Consider the following 18,250-nt stretch of genomic DNA (forward strand, 5'->3'; position numbering starts at 1 on the left):
TAACAAGCATCAGAAGATAGTTTATTTATAACGCGCTTAATACCCAGAGGTTTCTAAGCGCAGACCCGGGGATCGAACCTGTGTTGCTCTGTGTCGCCTTGCTTCCCAAGACATGGCAAAGCAAACAATAGGTGTTAATTTAGGCTACCTTCCTCTAAAGTGGTCATGCTCTGCCTCCGTCTTCTATGCCAGCCTCACGCGGCACTAACCACCTGCTTTGCATGGCCCTTGCGCCGTCCCTTGCCGTGTTTGTGCACAGACCGTTCCCTCCTAACACCACTACCCACTTTCTCCTGTCCGTGCAGGAGATGCACCACTCCAGCAGCCCTTCCTGTGGCGCAACCTCGATGCCGGTCAAGTTCCATTGTTGCTGGACGTAGCCACTATGTGGCTCCACACGGCCTGCTCATCGCCACTTAGCAATTCAGTTGATCTCAACATGAAACCTTACCGTGTCTTCACACCAGTGTTCCCTCTAAGCTGTGGGCATGTGTGCTTGCCTAGCTTCCTTCTGGGTGCCGCTCAGAAGAATTTGAGCTGCGCACACAGACAATTCCCACCTTCTCAAGAATTAATATGGTACAAGCCACAGCAGTTACCTGAAATTTGCTTTATCTCAAAATAAAGCTAAATTGTACTAACTAGTCTTGATATTGTGCTCCAGCCTATTTACATTACCCTACTACGCAAGCGTGGCCTTAAAAAACTTGAAATGGGGAATACACCATCAAAAAAGTATGAGAAAGTAGCTCTTTGAAAATAAGATCTTGCTAAGATATGCCTGCACACATTAATCAAAGAACCTTCCCTCGCCTCCCATGACTCCTATACTTGACTCTACCACACTTGTACCTTATGACTCCAACTTCCGCCCATGTCCACATTTAGATATTACCAGACAACCTTGAATCGGCCTTCTGTGGCTCTGAGAAAGGTTACCAGACTTGTACCTACATCCATCTGTCTTATGTTAGTTATAATATGAATAACAATCAAGCAACAGAATTTCTGTTACACATGATCCTTAGGAAAAGTATCATCCACACTATATAACCGAACTGTTAGCTCAAATATCGGATACTGACTAAGTAAGAAGGCTACTTAGATGTGTAACCTCATCCCAGGCTTCCGATGCTTTTGTACATATGTCACACACAGGCTTTGAAGCAGTACCTTTGCAACGCAATATAAAACTCAAATAATAATTTGCCTTTTAAGGATTTTGAGTAGGCCAATGACATGCTCAGTGTCTCCCACTTTAGCACTGCTAACATTACCCTATAGTTGGAGAGCAAGATTACAATATCATTTACTTGGCATTACTCGTACATAGTATTCGAACAGCGGATATTCAGGCAGCTAGAATGCTTTTCACACAATCTGCATCCTTTCCAAGTTTTCAGAATTGCATTGAGCATAGACCATAACAAATCATATGATAACTCGTTGCTATAGAAAAACGGTTTCACTGAGCACTTGTATAATCCTACAGAATAATATTAGGGCAGGGTATGTTGTAAACAAAATAATTGTGTACATGCAGAATTGTTAAATTTTGTTAAACTGCACATTATATCATGGTGAGGCTTTAAATATGTTTTGATTGCAAAGTATTGGGGTCGTGCAAACATCCCAGTCAGTGTTTTACTGCTACAATTCCTCACTTTTTACAAAGCCCTGTCAACCAGTATTGAAGTCTAGCCCAAAGGCCGGGGAGAGGTATGCGTAGAAGGGTGTTTGGATGGGAGGGCACAGGAGGATGAAGAAGAAATCGTCAACTTTCAAAAACCAAGTCAGACGTTTCGGCAGTATAGCACCGTGAAGGAAATGTGTTTGTTTGCTAAACTAAATGAAACTCTAGTAACCGTCTATGTAATGGCAGCTTCTGTTTCTTTCTGCTCAACGGTTTAGGGCTTTCCAGTATAATCATGTGTTCTCCGTTTATTGCCTTGAGCATTCCCATGCATCTGGTTTAATTGATAAGTGAATTGCAGAAGAGGGGTCCCTAGTTACAGAAGGCGGCACTCAATGTGATGCATCTCTGAGCATTGCTTCTATAAACTGCAAATATATGTAATTTTCTTCAATGCCCCAGGTTCTTGTTGAATGTTGTGTAGGCTGTGGTGAGGAAGGGTGGCCAACCCTATAGGCTGTAATATGTGCCATGCCATTTCGCTTCCTATGTCAGGGTTACAAGCTGGGCTCTGAAAAAATTGTACTGCCAACTTGGAATCAAATGATTTTTTCGTGGAGTAACAAAGTAACTAGCTTTGCCAGTATGGATACTTGATGCTTCTTAAACATTATTTCCCCTCAAAATGCCTCTTGATATTGGGCAGTCATATTATTAGAGTTCCTTCCTATGCAACTGCTATGCTGGTCCCCGATTAGAAAATATCAATGGAGCTTTGTGGGTAGAAGCAGGTTGTAGACTCCTTTATGTCCATTGTTTTGAGTCTTTGTTCACGTTTTTCTGCTTTCATGGAGCAAAAAGGGATTGTGTGTATATATGCGTCTTAGCTGAAAGGTTGGTTTTGAGTGTTCCCACAGCTCTGTTCACAGAACAAAATAATGTTGATGGCTAGCAGAGAAACGAGGATTTCTGATCGTAATATTCTGTGGAGCAGTTATTCTGATTTAGTTATCATCCTTAGACTAATTATGAGAGGCACATACTCCTGGCTCTTGAATGACTTCATTAAAGTGGCACATGAACTCCTACTGACATGTTTTCTAACACATTCCTTTTATTTGTCGTTATTCCTGACATTGCATCCTGTATGAATTTTTTGCCAGCCACCCCAGCTTGTTTATTGTAATACATGAGGGTTTTTCCCCACTGACAAACAAAATTCTGCATCGTCTCTGAGCAGTGTCGACACACTTATTTTTCTCTACATTGGAGTACTTTTGCTAGGCTCTGTGTGCGGGATATATTTACCTACTCAGCAGTACTTCCCCCACATAACCAAGCTGCACTTCAGCAGAACTAGCAAAATGGCTGCGCTGGCTCCTGTGAACACCATCGCCTCACACCAAAACTGCGTTTTGCAACATCAAAAAGATGGCTGCACCACCTTGCCAAGCACATATTGGGCAGGATGGAACAAAGGGGCACACTGAAAAAGCCTGCCAGTGTGTTGCTTACATGTACAAAATATGAGGAGTGAAAAAGCAGCACTGCTTTGCTGCAAGGCCAAAGTTCCCATTGAAAAGGGGAATATTCCACATTAAGAAGGAGGTTGTTCTGATGCTATTTTTATCTGCGTTTTTCATCAAACGACTTTTATGAATAAGGCCTTGCCATGCCCATCCATATCCACATGGTGCTTCAGCAGAAGAAAGCATGATCCCTGAATGACAGGCTCTGTGCCAGCCCTAGCTTTCTGTGCACATGTCAGTTTCATGGAGACCTTTGCCTTGTACAGACTGTTGTGTAAGAGAAGCGGACTACAGCTACAGAACAGTATTGGGAAGTCAGATAAGAAAAAACGAATTTGAAAAGAAAATGCTAGCAAATGTCACCACGTGTCAAAATTGGCTTTTGCAAACCGAAGAAGAAAATGCCCGTTTTAAAAGTACTATGTTGAACAAAACCTTACCCTTGCCTAGCAATGTGAAAGGGGATTGTGCTGTGAAATACATGTATGAGATGGTTTTATTCAGCAGATGTTCTTATAATTCAGAACAAAAATAAATAAAATATATTAAACTGCATTGGCAACCAGTCCAAGACAGGTTTCTGCTTGTGGGGTTTGGGGGGTATGTTAGCAACAGAAGGCCATTCACAGTAGAGCCTAACACAAGTGATAATTGCTACCTTTCCAGTCTGTTTGGTCTGTTCTCCAGTCTCTTACAATGAAACGGGACACCAACCTGTGAAGTCATAAACCTTCAATCAAACCCCTCCACAATGGGCTGAACTGACAGTTGCGGGTAGCTGAAGAGAAAAAATGCTTCCAGTGAAGGACAAAGGATGCCCATTTGTTTCAAAGACTATTTTTTTAATTAAAACTTGCAAGACTTTTATCTTTGCAACAGGACTTTGCAAAAATGTAAAATTTCTACAGTTTAAATATGATTTTCGTGGCTTTTAAATAAGATATCTTGGTTGTCAATAGCATGGATGGGACACAAACGCCACAAGAATGTGAATCATTGGAGAAGGACATATTTTGGAATGTTAAAAATTAACAGAAATAGACCCCATGATAGTATGTAAACACACCTAAAGTTCTATAATTTTAGGCCAAATGTTTCACATTAAAAATGACCAAAGATCATTAGAAGGGCCAAACAATGTTTTACAGACTGCAGAGTTGGACTGACATGTAGTGCATAAAATATGTAACCTGCTTATGTAATTTGTTAAGATGTCCCAACTATAAAAATGTGCCATTTGTGGCAAAACTGGATTTTGGCAAAAAGGACTGTGGGATGGCTTTTTACCTCATAAAATGCAACCTCAAACTGGGACTCCTCCTTGAGGAGGCGATTAATTTAGGCTGTCCTAGCCGCTTCTTGAGGGTAGGCTTAGCTCACTTCTGCCCACCTATAATTCTGTGATGTCACCAGGCTCTATATAAGGGGTGGTTGACAGAACTCGACACACTCTTCCTGAATTTACTGCGCCAGCGTACCTGATCGTCCACATTCTTCTTGTCAGCCTCCAGATCCCACTGAAAAGCCAGACCATAGCTGATCCTATCCCAGCAATGCCAAAGCATTGCTAGCCATCCCAGCAAGGCCTCAATCCTGAAACCCTACTAAAAATCCCAATACCCAAAAGGGAGAAGCTGTGGTATTTTTTTGGGAAGCATCCTGAAACCAGCCTGGCTTTTGCCCGCTGCCACCCTGCCATCCAGTGAACCTTATTGCCCAGCTGTACTTGCCATCCAGTGAGCAGAATTGCCCAGCTGTTTGCTGTAAGACGCGCCCGCCGTGTGGTGACCAGACCCAGTTGGCTGTTCCAAACCCAGGCATTGAATGCGAGTAGCTCCTCATCCCAGAGAAATACATAGTCTCCCCATCTTGACCCTTTTGTCTTTATTCCACTCTTTAAGCAATCCTATCCATACCCTGGCAACTTGTTAAAACTGTTAGAATTATCCATGCACCATGCCCTTGACTTTGCAAGTGCGAGCGCCATCTCTCTTTTCACTTCGGTCTGGTGTACATCATAATCCCTTAGTCATATTTTGAGTAATCAAACTCATTTCCAGTTAAAATCTCTAAATTCGCCACCTATACCCCTCCTTTCACCTCTATATTGTCCCTGTGATATACATCTATCCCCCCAGACCAAAAACCACATTTGAATTCAGTGTTTTTCACCCAGTTTTTTTAAAAACCGTTTTTGCATTTAAAACTGCTTCTGTGTAAAAATGCTACTTTCCAACATGTGATTTGACTGCACTGGGATTTCAATTTCAAATCTGTTTTGTGAACGGTATGCTTTTGTGATGCCATACTTTATGGTTGCTAGTGATATAACATCCCTGATACTGTGATAAAACATATGCACAGCATTATTTTTAAAAAAAACCATAATTATTTATCAAATTCCGAGTGTCATTTTAGGCCTTTGCAAGGGGTGGTCGGATTTTGATTCTGTTTGCTGCCTCTTATCCCAGACTACCTGCTGCTTCTTTATATCCACTCAGAATTTGATTATTTGTGGATTGGGGGAACATTGCAGGGGAACCCTTAACTTGGGTGCCATCTATCCTAATTCAAAAAGTGTTCCTATTCAATTGTGCTTTGTATATGTTCTACTAGAAGGTTAACCAAGTGCATTGCTTGCATTCCGCTTGTAAATATCACCCAATGGCGATTGCTGCCCAATATAAAAATGTGTGATTTTTGTGAATTTTCAAAATAAATAATATTTTTCACCAACCGTCCTGGTTCCTGGTCCATTGTGACCCATGGTATTTGTTAACGGGGGTTCGAGACGGGTTGGGTATCGGCTCAATTTGAATTAATTGAAAGTAAAGAAAAAGCATTCCTACCTCTCAAAGGATAAGACCAAGTGTCCTGGTCCGGTGTGTGATGCCTGATTGGTATCCTTAACATGTGGCCTATATGTTTGGGAACAGTGTAGGATGCACCTTTTTACACTTCTTTATAAAGGATTACAATGGTTGGGTGTGTGGGATGTTTTTACCCATGCATCCAAGCCCTACCATAAAACTGTGCAGTACTGGCATGGAAAACATCATGATGGCCAGAACTCCCCAAAGAGTGCACAGGGAAAACATGAAGAATAGGCTGCCACCCATTTCTGCCTATGTTGTGAGCACAGGAGGACACTGCCTAAAACCACCATTGGGCTACACACACAGTAGCCTGAAACCATTGGTAATGGCAATGCTGATTGCCAAAAGCAACCCAGAACTGTGGGGAATTCATTTTCTTAATGTCAAAAATGGATGCAGTACCGGTGCTCACCACTATCAGAAAGCCGGCGTTTTAAAACCACCAGACTTTTGTGTAAAACTGAACAAATGAACCGAAACCAGGCCAAGGAAAGACTTACTAAGAGGTGGATACAATGTAAAACTATATTCTGAAATGACTTTAAGGAAGTAATTATTTAATGTATATATAAAAAATAGCTGCATGTAAGTTGGATTCGAATGTAGAAAACGGGGAACTAAAGTGACATTTAGCTGAATTCTGCCTGACAACTACCCCCGACAGGAGTTGAACTGGCTCAACAACTCTTCCCAGGCCTGGCTGCATCCTGCTGGCCCCACCAAAAGGAGATCACATGGCCCTGTTGATTGAAAGGGGAGTGGCCTCTGGGGACTTCAGGGAACTGAACAATGGGCCTTCTTTGGCTCAGGCAAATGTTATATTGGGGGGGCGTAAAGTGGCTTCCTCTTGGGAGAAACTGGGAGGGGCAGTGCCTCTCCTAGCAAGCTGAGCTTGGGGGAAGTGGATAAACCAGTTATTCCACCATGTGATGTGGGAAGCCACACCCCTTTTTGACCAGGGCATAATTTTAAAAAGATAGATAACTCATAGTGCAGACTGGTCAAAATTATATAATTAATACCATTATTCTTGTGATTTTTCCGTGCACATTTTAAAAGGTGTTAGGACCCTGTGGGATGTTCTTGGGGATAGTAGCGGAAAAAAGGTTGTTACTCCAAATGTATGCATGTTAAAAATCTGACACTTTATCATCTGAAACCCATATCCCTGTTGCACATTTGCGTAAAATCTGGAAAGGTTTAGAGGTCGTTATCTGGATGAAAAGGGGAGAATTCTGCCATCAGTGGACACGACATCGTACAAAGACAGAGATCGGATGGTTTGGTGGTACAGAAAATATGTTAACTGGACCTATAATATGAGAAAAATGGTACATAGATAAATATGTATTTGGATCAGAAATAGATTTGTGTGCAATCTGACAAGGGGAGATTCCTCTGACCATAAAACCTCCAGCATCACCCTGACACTCCATTTCTTCCCCCAATCAAGGGAGAGAGGAAAGCTTGGCCAATGATAAGTGAGAGGGGCAGGCTTAGCTAGGCCCAGGCACACACCCATTTTCAAAAACACATAAAAAGGGCCACTGAAACCCAGGTAGGGAATTCACTTTCCACTTTCTTTCGGGACGCTTTGCTGGGAGACTCCAGACTTCCAATCCATCAACCTCCAGAGACCAGAGATCCAGAGAGACCAGAACTGTGCAGTGCTGAGAGCAGAACCAGAGACCAGACCGCTGTGAGCAGAACCACCAGAAGTCCCGTCCAACCTGACCAGACCTTGACGGCTTATTTCAAAATATAGTGTGAGTACTCATTGTGCCAAAACCAATCTCTTAGTCTAAAATAATCTAATATAAACTATTTTAGCCTATTAGAACTGCTTCCTAGAATCGTGTCATTCTGTTATCTTTAAAACTGAAAACTGTCATCTGTCATTCTGAGCTTTAAAATTTCAAATCCGAAAAACTACTTTCACAAAATCGTCCGTATCTCCGGAACCGTTTGTGCTAGGAAGATTTAACTTTCATCTTAAAGCTAAGATTCTAGGCTTTCCAATGAACCTAGAACCGACTTCCTACTCCTTATAGTGCCTCCGTAATTACGCTCGACGCGCGCGAGTAAATTTGCCGCGATTTGACATTTTGCACAATTTCAGCCACGTGTAAAAATCAGCAGCTTCTTGCTTTCCTTTGCTAAAATTCGTTTTAACCTGCTGGTTACACATAGAGCATTGCTAAAGTGAGCCTGAACTAATATAAACTAGATATCACCCACCCTGAACCTCTAGAGGGAATTAAAAGCATTTTTAGCACATTTCTCACTTCATTGTCATCACATTCAAAGCATTTTGGGCCTGTGTTTCAAACTTCTACCTGTTTCCTCTAAGCTTGCTGGGGGGGAACTGAATTTCGTATTGTATTTGATTGCATTCCTGAGAACTGTGTGCTCCTCTTTCCATCTCCTTCCATTTCTTACATTGCAAGGGGGGGGGGGTGAATTGCCAGAGAAAAAGTGATTATCTTATCTTTTGCTAAAATCATATCAAGTATTTCTGTACTGTATTTTATTCGTCATTGCTTTTCCCTTGAAACCATAAAAGTATTTTTGCTACCTTATCCATCCTATACCGACTCCTCATTGACTAAAGAAGTGTGCTAGTGTTAGGTTACCCATTGTTGATCAACATTATATTCATAAGTGTGATATCAATTATTAATTTCTTACAAAGAACAAGTTACTTCTTACCTTGTAACGTTCTTTCGACGGGATGTTCCTCCGACGTATTCCTCATCTTAGATCTTAGATATATCCTTCCAGCTCTGCTGGCCTCGGAAATTTTTTTCTCTCCAGAGGGCGCTGCGCGTCGACGTCCCTCGAGTCGATGACCCTCGACAGCCGCCGTATCGACGCTCGACGTCATCCTGCCTATAAAGGCCGCGCGCAGCGTCCGTTGCTCAGTTCCGTTTTGTAGCACACAGTATTACTGTTTGGACTAGACTAATCACCCTGAAGGAGCGTAAGCTGCAACAACAAGGGAAGTAAAACTGCGGGGATGGATGGGAGGGTCGATGAGGAATACGTCGGAGGAACATCCCGTCGAAAGAACGTTACAAGGTAAGAAGTAACTTGTTCTTCGAAGGGATTGTGTCCTCCGACGTATTCCTCATCTTAGATAGGCTCCCATAGCAGTATTCTATATTCGGAGGAGGGAGTACTGACTTCACGCTGTCTTCTATTGGTGAATAGAATGCAGTACAGCCCTTCCAAACCTAGTCTCTTGACTAGAGGAGGAATCCAGATTGTAAAAACGTGTAAAGGTATGGACAGACGACCATGTAGCGGCCGCACATATGTCTTTAATCGGCACGCCTCTTTTGAGGGCCGATGAAGCTGCAATACCTCTGGTCGAATGAGCCCTAAGGTTTTGAGGGGGCTCTTTCCCTGCCAGTTTATAACATTCCAGAATGGCTAGAATGATCCATCTGGAAATGGTCTGCTTAGTTATTGGTAACCCCAGCTTGTGACCTGCGTAGCCTACAAACAGCTGGTCTGCCTGTCTTATCCTGGCTAGTCTATTAATGTAAAAATTTAAAACCCTCCTAGGGTCTAGTCTGTGTAACCTCTCTTCCTCTTTCCCCGGGTGAGGAGGAGGATAGAAAGATGGTAGGATAATCTTCTGAGAGATATGGAATTCAGAGACTACTTTTGGGAGGAAATTAGGCTTCACTTGCAGGACAACTTTGTCTTTGTGAAAGATTGTATGAGGGGGTTTACAAGAAAGAGCTTGTAATTCGCTCACCCTTCTAGCAGATGTAAGTGCTATTAATAAAACAGTCTTAAGGGTAAGGAATCTTAACGAACAAGAATGGAGAGGTTCGAAAGGTGTCCCCATCAGGAAAGTTAATACTAAGTTTAAATCCCATAGGGGAACTTGGAATGGTCTTGGGGGATAAACATTGGTTAACCCCTTTAGAAACTGTATTACCAAGGGTAATTTGAAATAGGATGGTTCCTCCGCAGTACGCTTAAAGATAGATAGCGCTGCGAGATAGCCCTTAATGGTGCCAACTTGAAGGCCTGAATTTGCCAAATATAGTAGAAAGGACAAAACCATTGGTGTACCACATGAAAATGGGTCGATATTCTGTTCTCTACACCAGCTGCAAAATCTGTTCCAACGGCAGCGGTATAAAGACTTTGTTGCTGGCCTCCTTGCCGAAAGCAACACCTCCATAACATCATCAGGGAGGTCCCAATCCTTGTACCTCAGCCGTTCAGAAGCCAAGCGTGAAGGTTGAGGGTTTTGATGTCTGGATGGAGAACCTGACCTCCCTTCTGTGAGAGCAGGTTCTCTCTGAGAGGAAGTCGAAATGGAGGGCAGATGGACAAGTCTAGAAGGTCCGGGTACCACGTTCTCCTGGCCCAATCCGGGGCAATTAGGATCATGGTTCGCCGGAATCTTCTCAACCTCCTGATCATTTGAGGAATGACAGGGACCGGTGGGAACGCGTACAGAAGCGGAAACTCCCAGTCCACTATGAACGCGTCTCTCAGAGCTCCTCTCGGAGGAAATTCCCTTGAGCAGAACAGGTCGCATTTCCTGTTTAGGCTGGTGGCGAACAGATCTACCTGAGGGGTTCCCCAAAGGGCGAAGATCTCTTGAAGGACTTCCTGAGCTAGCTCCCACTCGTGAGAGACTGTGTTCTGCCTGCTCAGAGCGTCCGCTGTCAAGTTCTTCTCTCCGGCTAGGTGAACTGCCGATAGAGAGATTCCTTCTTGGATTGCCCAAAACCAGAGCTGCATCGCCTCTCTGCACAGGGGTAGTGATCCTACGCCTCCTCTTTTGTTGAGGTAATGCATGGCCACCGTGTTGTCCGTCATTATCAGGACGTTCTTCCCTTGTACAACTGGCAGGAAAGCCTTCAACGCAAGTTTGATGGCTCTCAGCTCTAACAGGTTGATGTGTAGTCTGGACTCCGATGGAGACCAACGACCGCTGATGGTCAAGTCGTTGGCGTGGGCTCCCCACCCCGTGAGTGAGGCATCCGTGACTACTGTTATCTCCGGCCAGGGTTGCCAAAACTGTTCTCCTTTCAGAATGTTCTCCTGACAGGCCCACCACTGAAGGTCTCGAGCCACCCTGCCGGGAACCTGAATAAGATCTGTCATTCTCCCTGAGAATTGTGACCACTGAGTCCTCAGTGCCCACTGGAGGGATCTCATTCTCAGGCGAGCCTCTGGCACAAGGAAAATGCAGGATGCCATGAGGCCTAGCAACCTCAAAAAGTCGAAAGCTGGGAGACGTTGGGCAAGTTGGAACTTGGTAACCATCTGTAGAATATCTTGAGCCCTCACCTCTGGTGGCGAGGCTTTTCCCAGGGAAGTATCCAGGATCGCTCCTATGAACTGGAGTCTCTGCGATGGTATCATTTGAGACTTCTTTAAATTGAGGGAGAAGCCCAGCTTGTGAAGGGAGTAGCATACGTGATTTAGCTGGATCTGAGCTTGCTCCGGAGAAACAGCCCTGATCAGCCAATCGTCCAGGTAGGGGTAGACGTGAATCCCTTCCCTCCTTAGACTTGCCGCCACTACCGACATTAACTTGGTGAAGACCCTCGGGGCGGAGGTCAGCCCAAAAGGCAGTACTCGAAATTGATAGTGAGAGTTGCCAATTGCGAACCTCAGGTATTTCCTGTGTTTGAGATGGATAGGCACATGGAAATAAGCGTCCTGAAGGTCCAGAGATACCAACCAGTCCTGAAACTGAAGGGCCTGGAGGATCTGAGAAAGAGTGACCATCTTGAATTCGTCTTTCCTGAGGAATTTGTTCAATTCTCGCAAGTCCAAGATGGGTCTCAGTCCTCCGTCTTTCTTTGGAACGAGAAAGTAAGGGGAGTACCAGCCCTTGTTCCTCTCCGCTACAGGTACCGGTTCTATGGCACCTTTCTCTAGCAGGTCTATAATTTCCTGCAAGAGGAGCGGATCTGGAGCTTTCTGAGAGCTGATCCCCGGTGGATGACTCTGAGGTATACGTAGGAAAGGTAGGCAGTAACCTTGGGCAACTGTTTCCAATGCCCAAGCATCTGACGTGATAGCCTGCCATTCCGCCAGATGTTGAGTCAACCTGCCTCCTACAGGTGTCCTGTGAGGGAAGTCCTCAGAGTGGTTTTGGGGCGGCTGATGCAGATGCCGATGGTAAAGAGGCACCTGCTGTTGCTGCGGCTTTAGAATATCTACCCCGTCCACCTCGGGTAGTTCTTCTTTGACCCCTTTGAGCCGGTCGTCCTCTACCTCTTCCGAATGAGGAGTAGAAGCGAAAGGACTTGCCCCTCGCAGAGGTTCCTGTGGGACGAAAAGGAGTCTGACGGATTGCAGCTCCTAGGGATTTTGCTGCTGCTTTTGAAGTTTGCAGTTTCTCTAAACTGTCATCCGCCTTTTTCCCGAACAAAGAAGAGCCATCAAATGGCATGTTCAAGAGCCTGGCTTGCACATCTGGGGCAAAACCCGACTTTCTCAACCAAGCGAACCGCCTGGTTGATGTACTTGCCGCCATTGCTCTGCTGATACTGTCAGCCGAATCAATGCCCGTCTGGAGGGATTCGCACATAGCGTCTTTACCGTCCTGTATAATATTCAGGAACGCATCCCTTTCTTCTCCCTCCGGGATGCAGTCAGCCGCTGTAGAAGCACACTCCCAAAGTGTATGGCTGAACCTAGCAAGGGTGCAAGTAGCATTAACAGACTTTAACGCCATGCTACATGCTGAAAAGACTTTCTTAGCCATAGCATCATATTTTTTATCGTCCCTGTCCTGTGGGACAGTAGGATAAGCCGTCTTGACGTCGGTAGAGGATGCTGCTTGTACCACCAGACTTTCTGGGGATGGATGTTTAGACAAGAACTCTGGGTCTGTGGAAGATACCCTGTACTTTGCAGACAGTTTTTTATTTACTGCTGGTATTACATCTGGGGTTTCCCAGTTTGTCATGATCTTTCTCTGAAGAGCTTTATGAAAGGGCACCACTGGATCCTCTTGTGGACCTTTGTCAAGAATATCCGTGAGGTCATCTTGCTGGAAAGATTGTGAAGGTGTAGACCACCCCATGAACTCTGTAATTCTGGCCATTAAGGCTCTGTAGGGGGTTTCAGCATGCTCCACCGGGTCTGGTTTAGCAAAATCCACCTCAGGGGAAGTGTCTAAACCACTTGCCTCATGTAAAGAATCATGAAGATCCTTTAATCTGCGCTCTCCAGAGGAAAATTCCTCTCTAACTGGGGTTACAGGTCCCTGTAACTCATCTTGTTCTGACAAATCACCCTCTTCTAAAATTGAGGATATAGTTCTCAATTGTTCTGAATTAATAAAGGGAGTAAATCCCATTTCCAAGGCAGAGGGTGCTGAACTTGTCATTATTGGCCTCGAAAACGTCGATGTCGTCGACGCCGACGTCGAAGGCTTCGAGCGTGGCGTCGAAAACAGAGGTGGAGGCCTCGAGGACCTCGACAGAATTGGAATTTTACTCGACAATATCGACGCCATCGGCCTGGGAATCGTCACTGGATGTGTGGTCATCGTGACTTTTCTCGGCGTCGACGCCGGTGTCGAGGCCGGCGTCGAGTCGACAGACCTGTGTGTCGAAGGTCCCTTCGACAACGGCGTCGAAGACCTCGACGTCGACGGAACCTTCGTCGACGGCGTCGACGGAACCTTCGAGGAAGGTTTGGAGGTCATAGTCCTACTCGAGGGTTCGAGACGCGCTCGAGAGGTTTCTTTCGCCGGGTACTGCGACTCGCGGCGTTTTTGACCTTTGGGACTTTCGACCAGAGCATCGCTCTCGGCAGTCTTCGAGGGGGTCGAGGCCGCTTTCTCGAAGACGCTCATCATGTTTTTTCTGAATTCCTCCCATTCAGCCCGGGAACTAAGTTTCGTGGGGCAAGGGATTCTTTTTGGCGAAACAGAGGAAGAGGAAGACGGAGAAGGGGATCTTCGACGTTTCCTCTTCGAGTGTTTCGATCTCGAGGAGTGATGAGACCCACTCCGAGATCTGGAGCGTGAATGGTGACGAGGAGACGAATGTCTCGACTTCGTCGAAGAAGAAGAAGCTTTAAAAGTCTTACCTTTCTCCAGCTTCCCCCTACGCTCCTTCAGGGCCTTAGCTGTCATGGACATACAGTCCTCGCACTCCGAACAATGGTGTTCGGCTCCCAAGCACCACAGACAATTTCTGTGAGGATCGGTCAACAACATCTTTTTCCCACAATCTCGACATTTTTTGAAGCCGGATCGAGGGGTTGTCGGTTCCGACGAGGAAGCCATAGAGTACGATTCGAATAACTTGAAGTAAATATTACTAAGAACTGAGCAACGGTATTCCGAGGCACCGAGTAGCGCGGAAAAACGGAACTGAACAACGGACGCTGCGCGCGGCCTTTATAGGCAGGATGACGTCGAGCGTCGATACGGCGGCTGTCGAGGGTCATCGACTCGAGGGACGTCGACGCGCAGCGCCCTCTGGAGAGAAATTTTTTTCCGAGGCCAGCAGAGCTGGAAGGATATATCTAAGATCTAAGATGAGGAATACGTCGGAGGACACAATCCCTTCGAAAGTGTGATATATATATCTTGTTAATTTTTCAAATAAACCTTTTAATTTGCAAAACAAACCTACTTCTTGGCTCAGGGGGATTCTAAGAGGGTGGTGTTATACAAGGGTTGTCATCCAGAGTACTGAACTGGACATAAAAATACATCAATAAGGGTTTTCCTCAGCATCCCAGACTAGGCATTGACTTAGCTGTAGTGTTGATTGAATATCGCTTACAGGTGGGGAATTCCCTTGCAAACATTCTTCAGGGATGATAGCTCACTAAATCTGCATGATCACAAAGTGGCTTACCTCATTAGTGAGTTGCGCACATGGAAAATAACGTGTGCACGAAAGTCAACCATTTCCGCACTTGGAGAAAAAAAATTATAGGGAACATTGCTTCACACCATCCCTCAACTGTCCAGCTACCTTCCTCCATATTCTAATTCTCCTTCCCGAACCCACGCACACAACATTCTAGAATGCCACATGCTCTAGAGGAATAGGCAAAAGGGGGAGAGGCAGGAAGATAATAGTAAAGAGTGAATGAGGGGTGGGTGAGAAGCATACGCCTTGTTGTTTGGAAGAGAAAGAGGGGACTTGGACAATAAACCGGGTCCAACAGAGAGTTTGAGTCTTGTTAGGGAGCACATTCAGAAGGGAACTAGGACTGAAAGATCATAGGCAAGCAGCAACAGCGCATGCAGAAAGGATTTCCTTCTACGCTGGTGGATACCTTTAGCTGGGAGCTCCGACCTACAGTGCATGAAAGGGAGGAAGAGCTGGTAACAAAATATTTCACCTTGTGGTGCCGAGTGGTCACAAAACTCAAAGTTTGTACTCCTTGTCTGTCATGGCTCACTTAAAATCATTGGTTGAATAGATTCCCACTTACTTATACTAGTCTACAGTTCAATAATTCACATCTTGCATTGTTCATCTATGCCTGCAAGGCATAAAACTTTCTAGGCACTTGTACCATAAGGAAACCATGAAGATTTTAAGGATCCAAATCTCTGCGCTTACATCAGTGGAAGAGGACGTATACCTCCCATAGTAGAAGTAGAAAATCGCTTCGGTAGGATCACATGGAATGAAAGCGAATGAAAGCACAGAGTGGCATGTGAATAATGCAAAACAGAAAAAGATGCTCAGAGCAGCTTCTGATTTTGTCAACAAGCATAGTCAGAGAATTACATGAATCTACTACTGAAATTATTTTGCCCGTTCAAATACCAGTTTCCTGTCAAAGGTTTACTGAAATACTACACGCCAAGCAATAAAATGACATGTGGGTCAGACAGGAGGACCCTGTTAACAGAACCAGACTGTGCCAATGGAATATTGATACAGTGCAAATTATTGCTACGATGGAGCAAAAGGTTGCTACTTCACAGTGATCCTTTCAGGCATGGATGGTGAGATGTTCAGAAAAAAAGGCATCACTGCATTAGTACTCACAGGAATTCCTTGAAGCTGGGGCTTGTCTAGAAGGTTGTGCAGCTCGTTTCGAGATGCTTCTATCTTTTCACGGTCTGCGGCATCTACCATATACCTGTTCAGAAGAGCAACACCTATTTATTTCAATTCAATTTCAATCACCAAATTAATGTTCACGTCTGAAAACTCATTAAAAGTGGATACATCGAGAGCAAATGGGGAGGGAGATTTTACAGTCATGAGATGCCTTTATCAGCAACCCTCTTATCCAGCAGTGCCGCTCCCACACAAAATCTGGAGTGTGAAACTCTGCTCCAGGGAAAACACAATACTGGAATGAGGCTAAGACAGTGCAGCACCATAAACGAATCACTACTAACCGGTACGAAGATAGTGCAAAGCATGCCACAAACAGCAAGAACATACCAACTACTGGTGTATCAAAAATCTCTTCATAAAGGATCATTGTCCTGGTTACACTTGGGGAGCAGAAACTCAGAATTAATGATATTTGGTTCAGAGTGCACGCATCAGCTGGAAAGAAGTTAATTTCCCAGTGGCAAAACATGGGGAAAAGGAGATAAAAACTGCATAAAATATGGCGAGAAACTCAGGGTACATTGGAGAGTTTTTCCCCACATACTAAGAGATGTTTAGTCTTTTCCCCAAAATATTGATGTTCTTATCCCCCTCCTTCACCCAGCTAGGAGTCCCCCTTTAACGCAAGCACTTGTCCACCCTTCCAACACCCGATACTTAGAGCATGGCAGATTCCCATCACACCAGCCATCATTTAGCACAGTAGCCACTTCCTGAGTCACTTACACTATAGCATTAACGCCTCTGCAGTACCTCTCCCACATGCTGCGGAAGCGCGGCTGCCCCCCGATGTCCCAGATCTAGAAAAGAAAAGCAGAAATGTTATCCCGACAATATCCAGCACGAAGGAAAATGTGAACATTAGTGGGTTGTAATGCCCACTCTCCTGTGGTCTGTGGGGTAAGGAGGGTTATGCATCACTTTCACAGACCAAATTGGGAAAGGATGAACAATTGCCACCTGGAGGCCAGTGAGAGCTTAAGAAGTTCAGCCAGAAGCCGATAGGAATGTTAAATCATGACAAATACATATGCAGACCCCAAAAATATGCCATTTTCAGAAGTCATTGAAAGAATACACATATCCTACTATCTGAATGATGCTTAGTATGAATATGAATGGTCGATTCTGAAAAAAAAAGAAAAAAAGACATCAAAACAGAAAGAAACAGTGATATTTAGGGGAAATTCAGAGCCAAAGTGGGCAAGTCTCAGCAGGAGGGACCGCTGCAAGATGGGGTAACCAGTGCTTCAACAGCAACACCGTTGGAATTGATGGAGGTTTGCGGGAGTGCGGTTCTGTTATTTGTTGCTGTTAGGAAAGGTGTTACTTTTGCCGCTTTCTAGCCTCACTACTCTTTGAGACCCCCCCAGTGTTTTTGCTAGCTCTACGTATTTTTAATGTTATAAACCTCACTTATCACTAACTCAGCATTGGTAGTCCCATAAAGCTACCATGACCAGGAGTACTCTTGAACAGTATTTTCTTATCCGTGGGCACGTCCGCTCACACAGGCAATGCGTTTGGTGCAGGCTGGTGGCAGTGTCATTTCTTTACACGGTGACACTAATGAGCACAATCGTTTCTACTGCAACTTAACCTTATTTGTATATTAGCCAAAATGACTACCTCATAGAATACCTCCTGATTGTTAATGTATATGATCCACCTGAAGTGCGGTTCATTCACAAAAATGATTCAGGAGAAGGTGGAAGTGATTGATGGTGGTGGAGTGGTTTAACACCATCATCGCTGGAGATTTGAATGCTCCTCTTTCTCTTGAAGGCCAGCGCCGAAATGCCCCACGGTTGAGGACAATGCTTCGTGCTCAAGCCACGGAATCCAATATCGATCAAGGCTGGGGAAAACGGTTTAATACAACTGATTGTATATGCCTTAATAAGAAGTCTGAGGGGCCAGGCTTTGAAACGACCGTGGCAAATATTCCTCCGTCATCGATTATGTGTGCGATCCAGCCCCGTTATAGTTACTGAATTGCGCGCTAGCAATCATTTTCCCATTATTTGGATGCAAACGCTAAGGAATACATGAAATATGTACTGGTGGATCCCAATTGCAGGGTGAATGTATAAGGGAATCGCATCACGTGGCCCGATGTTA

The 18,250-nt window shown here is 44.7% G+C and overlaps 1 protein-coding gene across 2 annotated transcripts in view; it reads right to left on the bottom strand.

The window, feature by feature from the left end:
* The window catches only part of ARL8B (ARF like GTPase 8B), a 338,427-nt gene that overhangs the window by 122,970 nt on the left and 197,207 nt on the right, over nucleotides 1-18,250 (bottom strand). For both annotated transcript variants that reach the window (XM_069643496.1, XM_069643497.1), the window contains exons 3-4: nucleotides 16,856-16,929; nucleotides 16,052-16,145 (exon numbers count right to left, since the gene is read on the bottom strand). In XM_069643496.1, coding sequence (XP_069499597.1) covers nucleotides 16,052-16,145; nucleotides 16,856-16,929 — 168 coding nt within the window. The remainder of the gene's footprint in view (nucleotides 1-16,051; nucleotides 16,146-16,855; nucleotides 16,930-18,250) is intronic.

Source organism: Ambystoma mexicanum, chromosome 2p (genome assembly GCF_040938575.1).
Source record: "Ambystoma mexicanum isolate Mex_15411 chromosome 2p, UKY_AmexF1_1, whole genome shotgun sequence".
Taxonomy (NCBI): Eukaryota; Metazoa; Chordata; class Amphibia; order Caudata; family Ambystomatidae; genus Ambystoma; species Ambystoma mexicanum.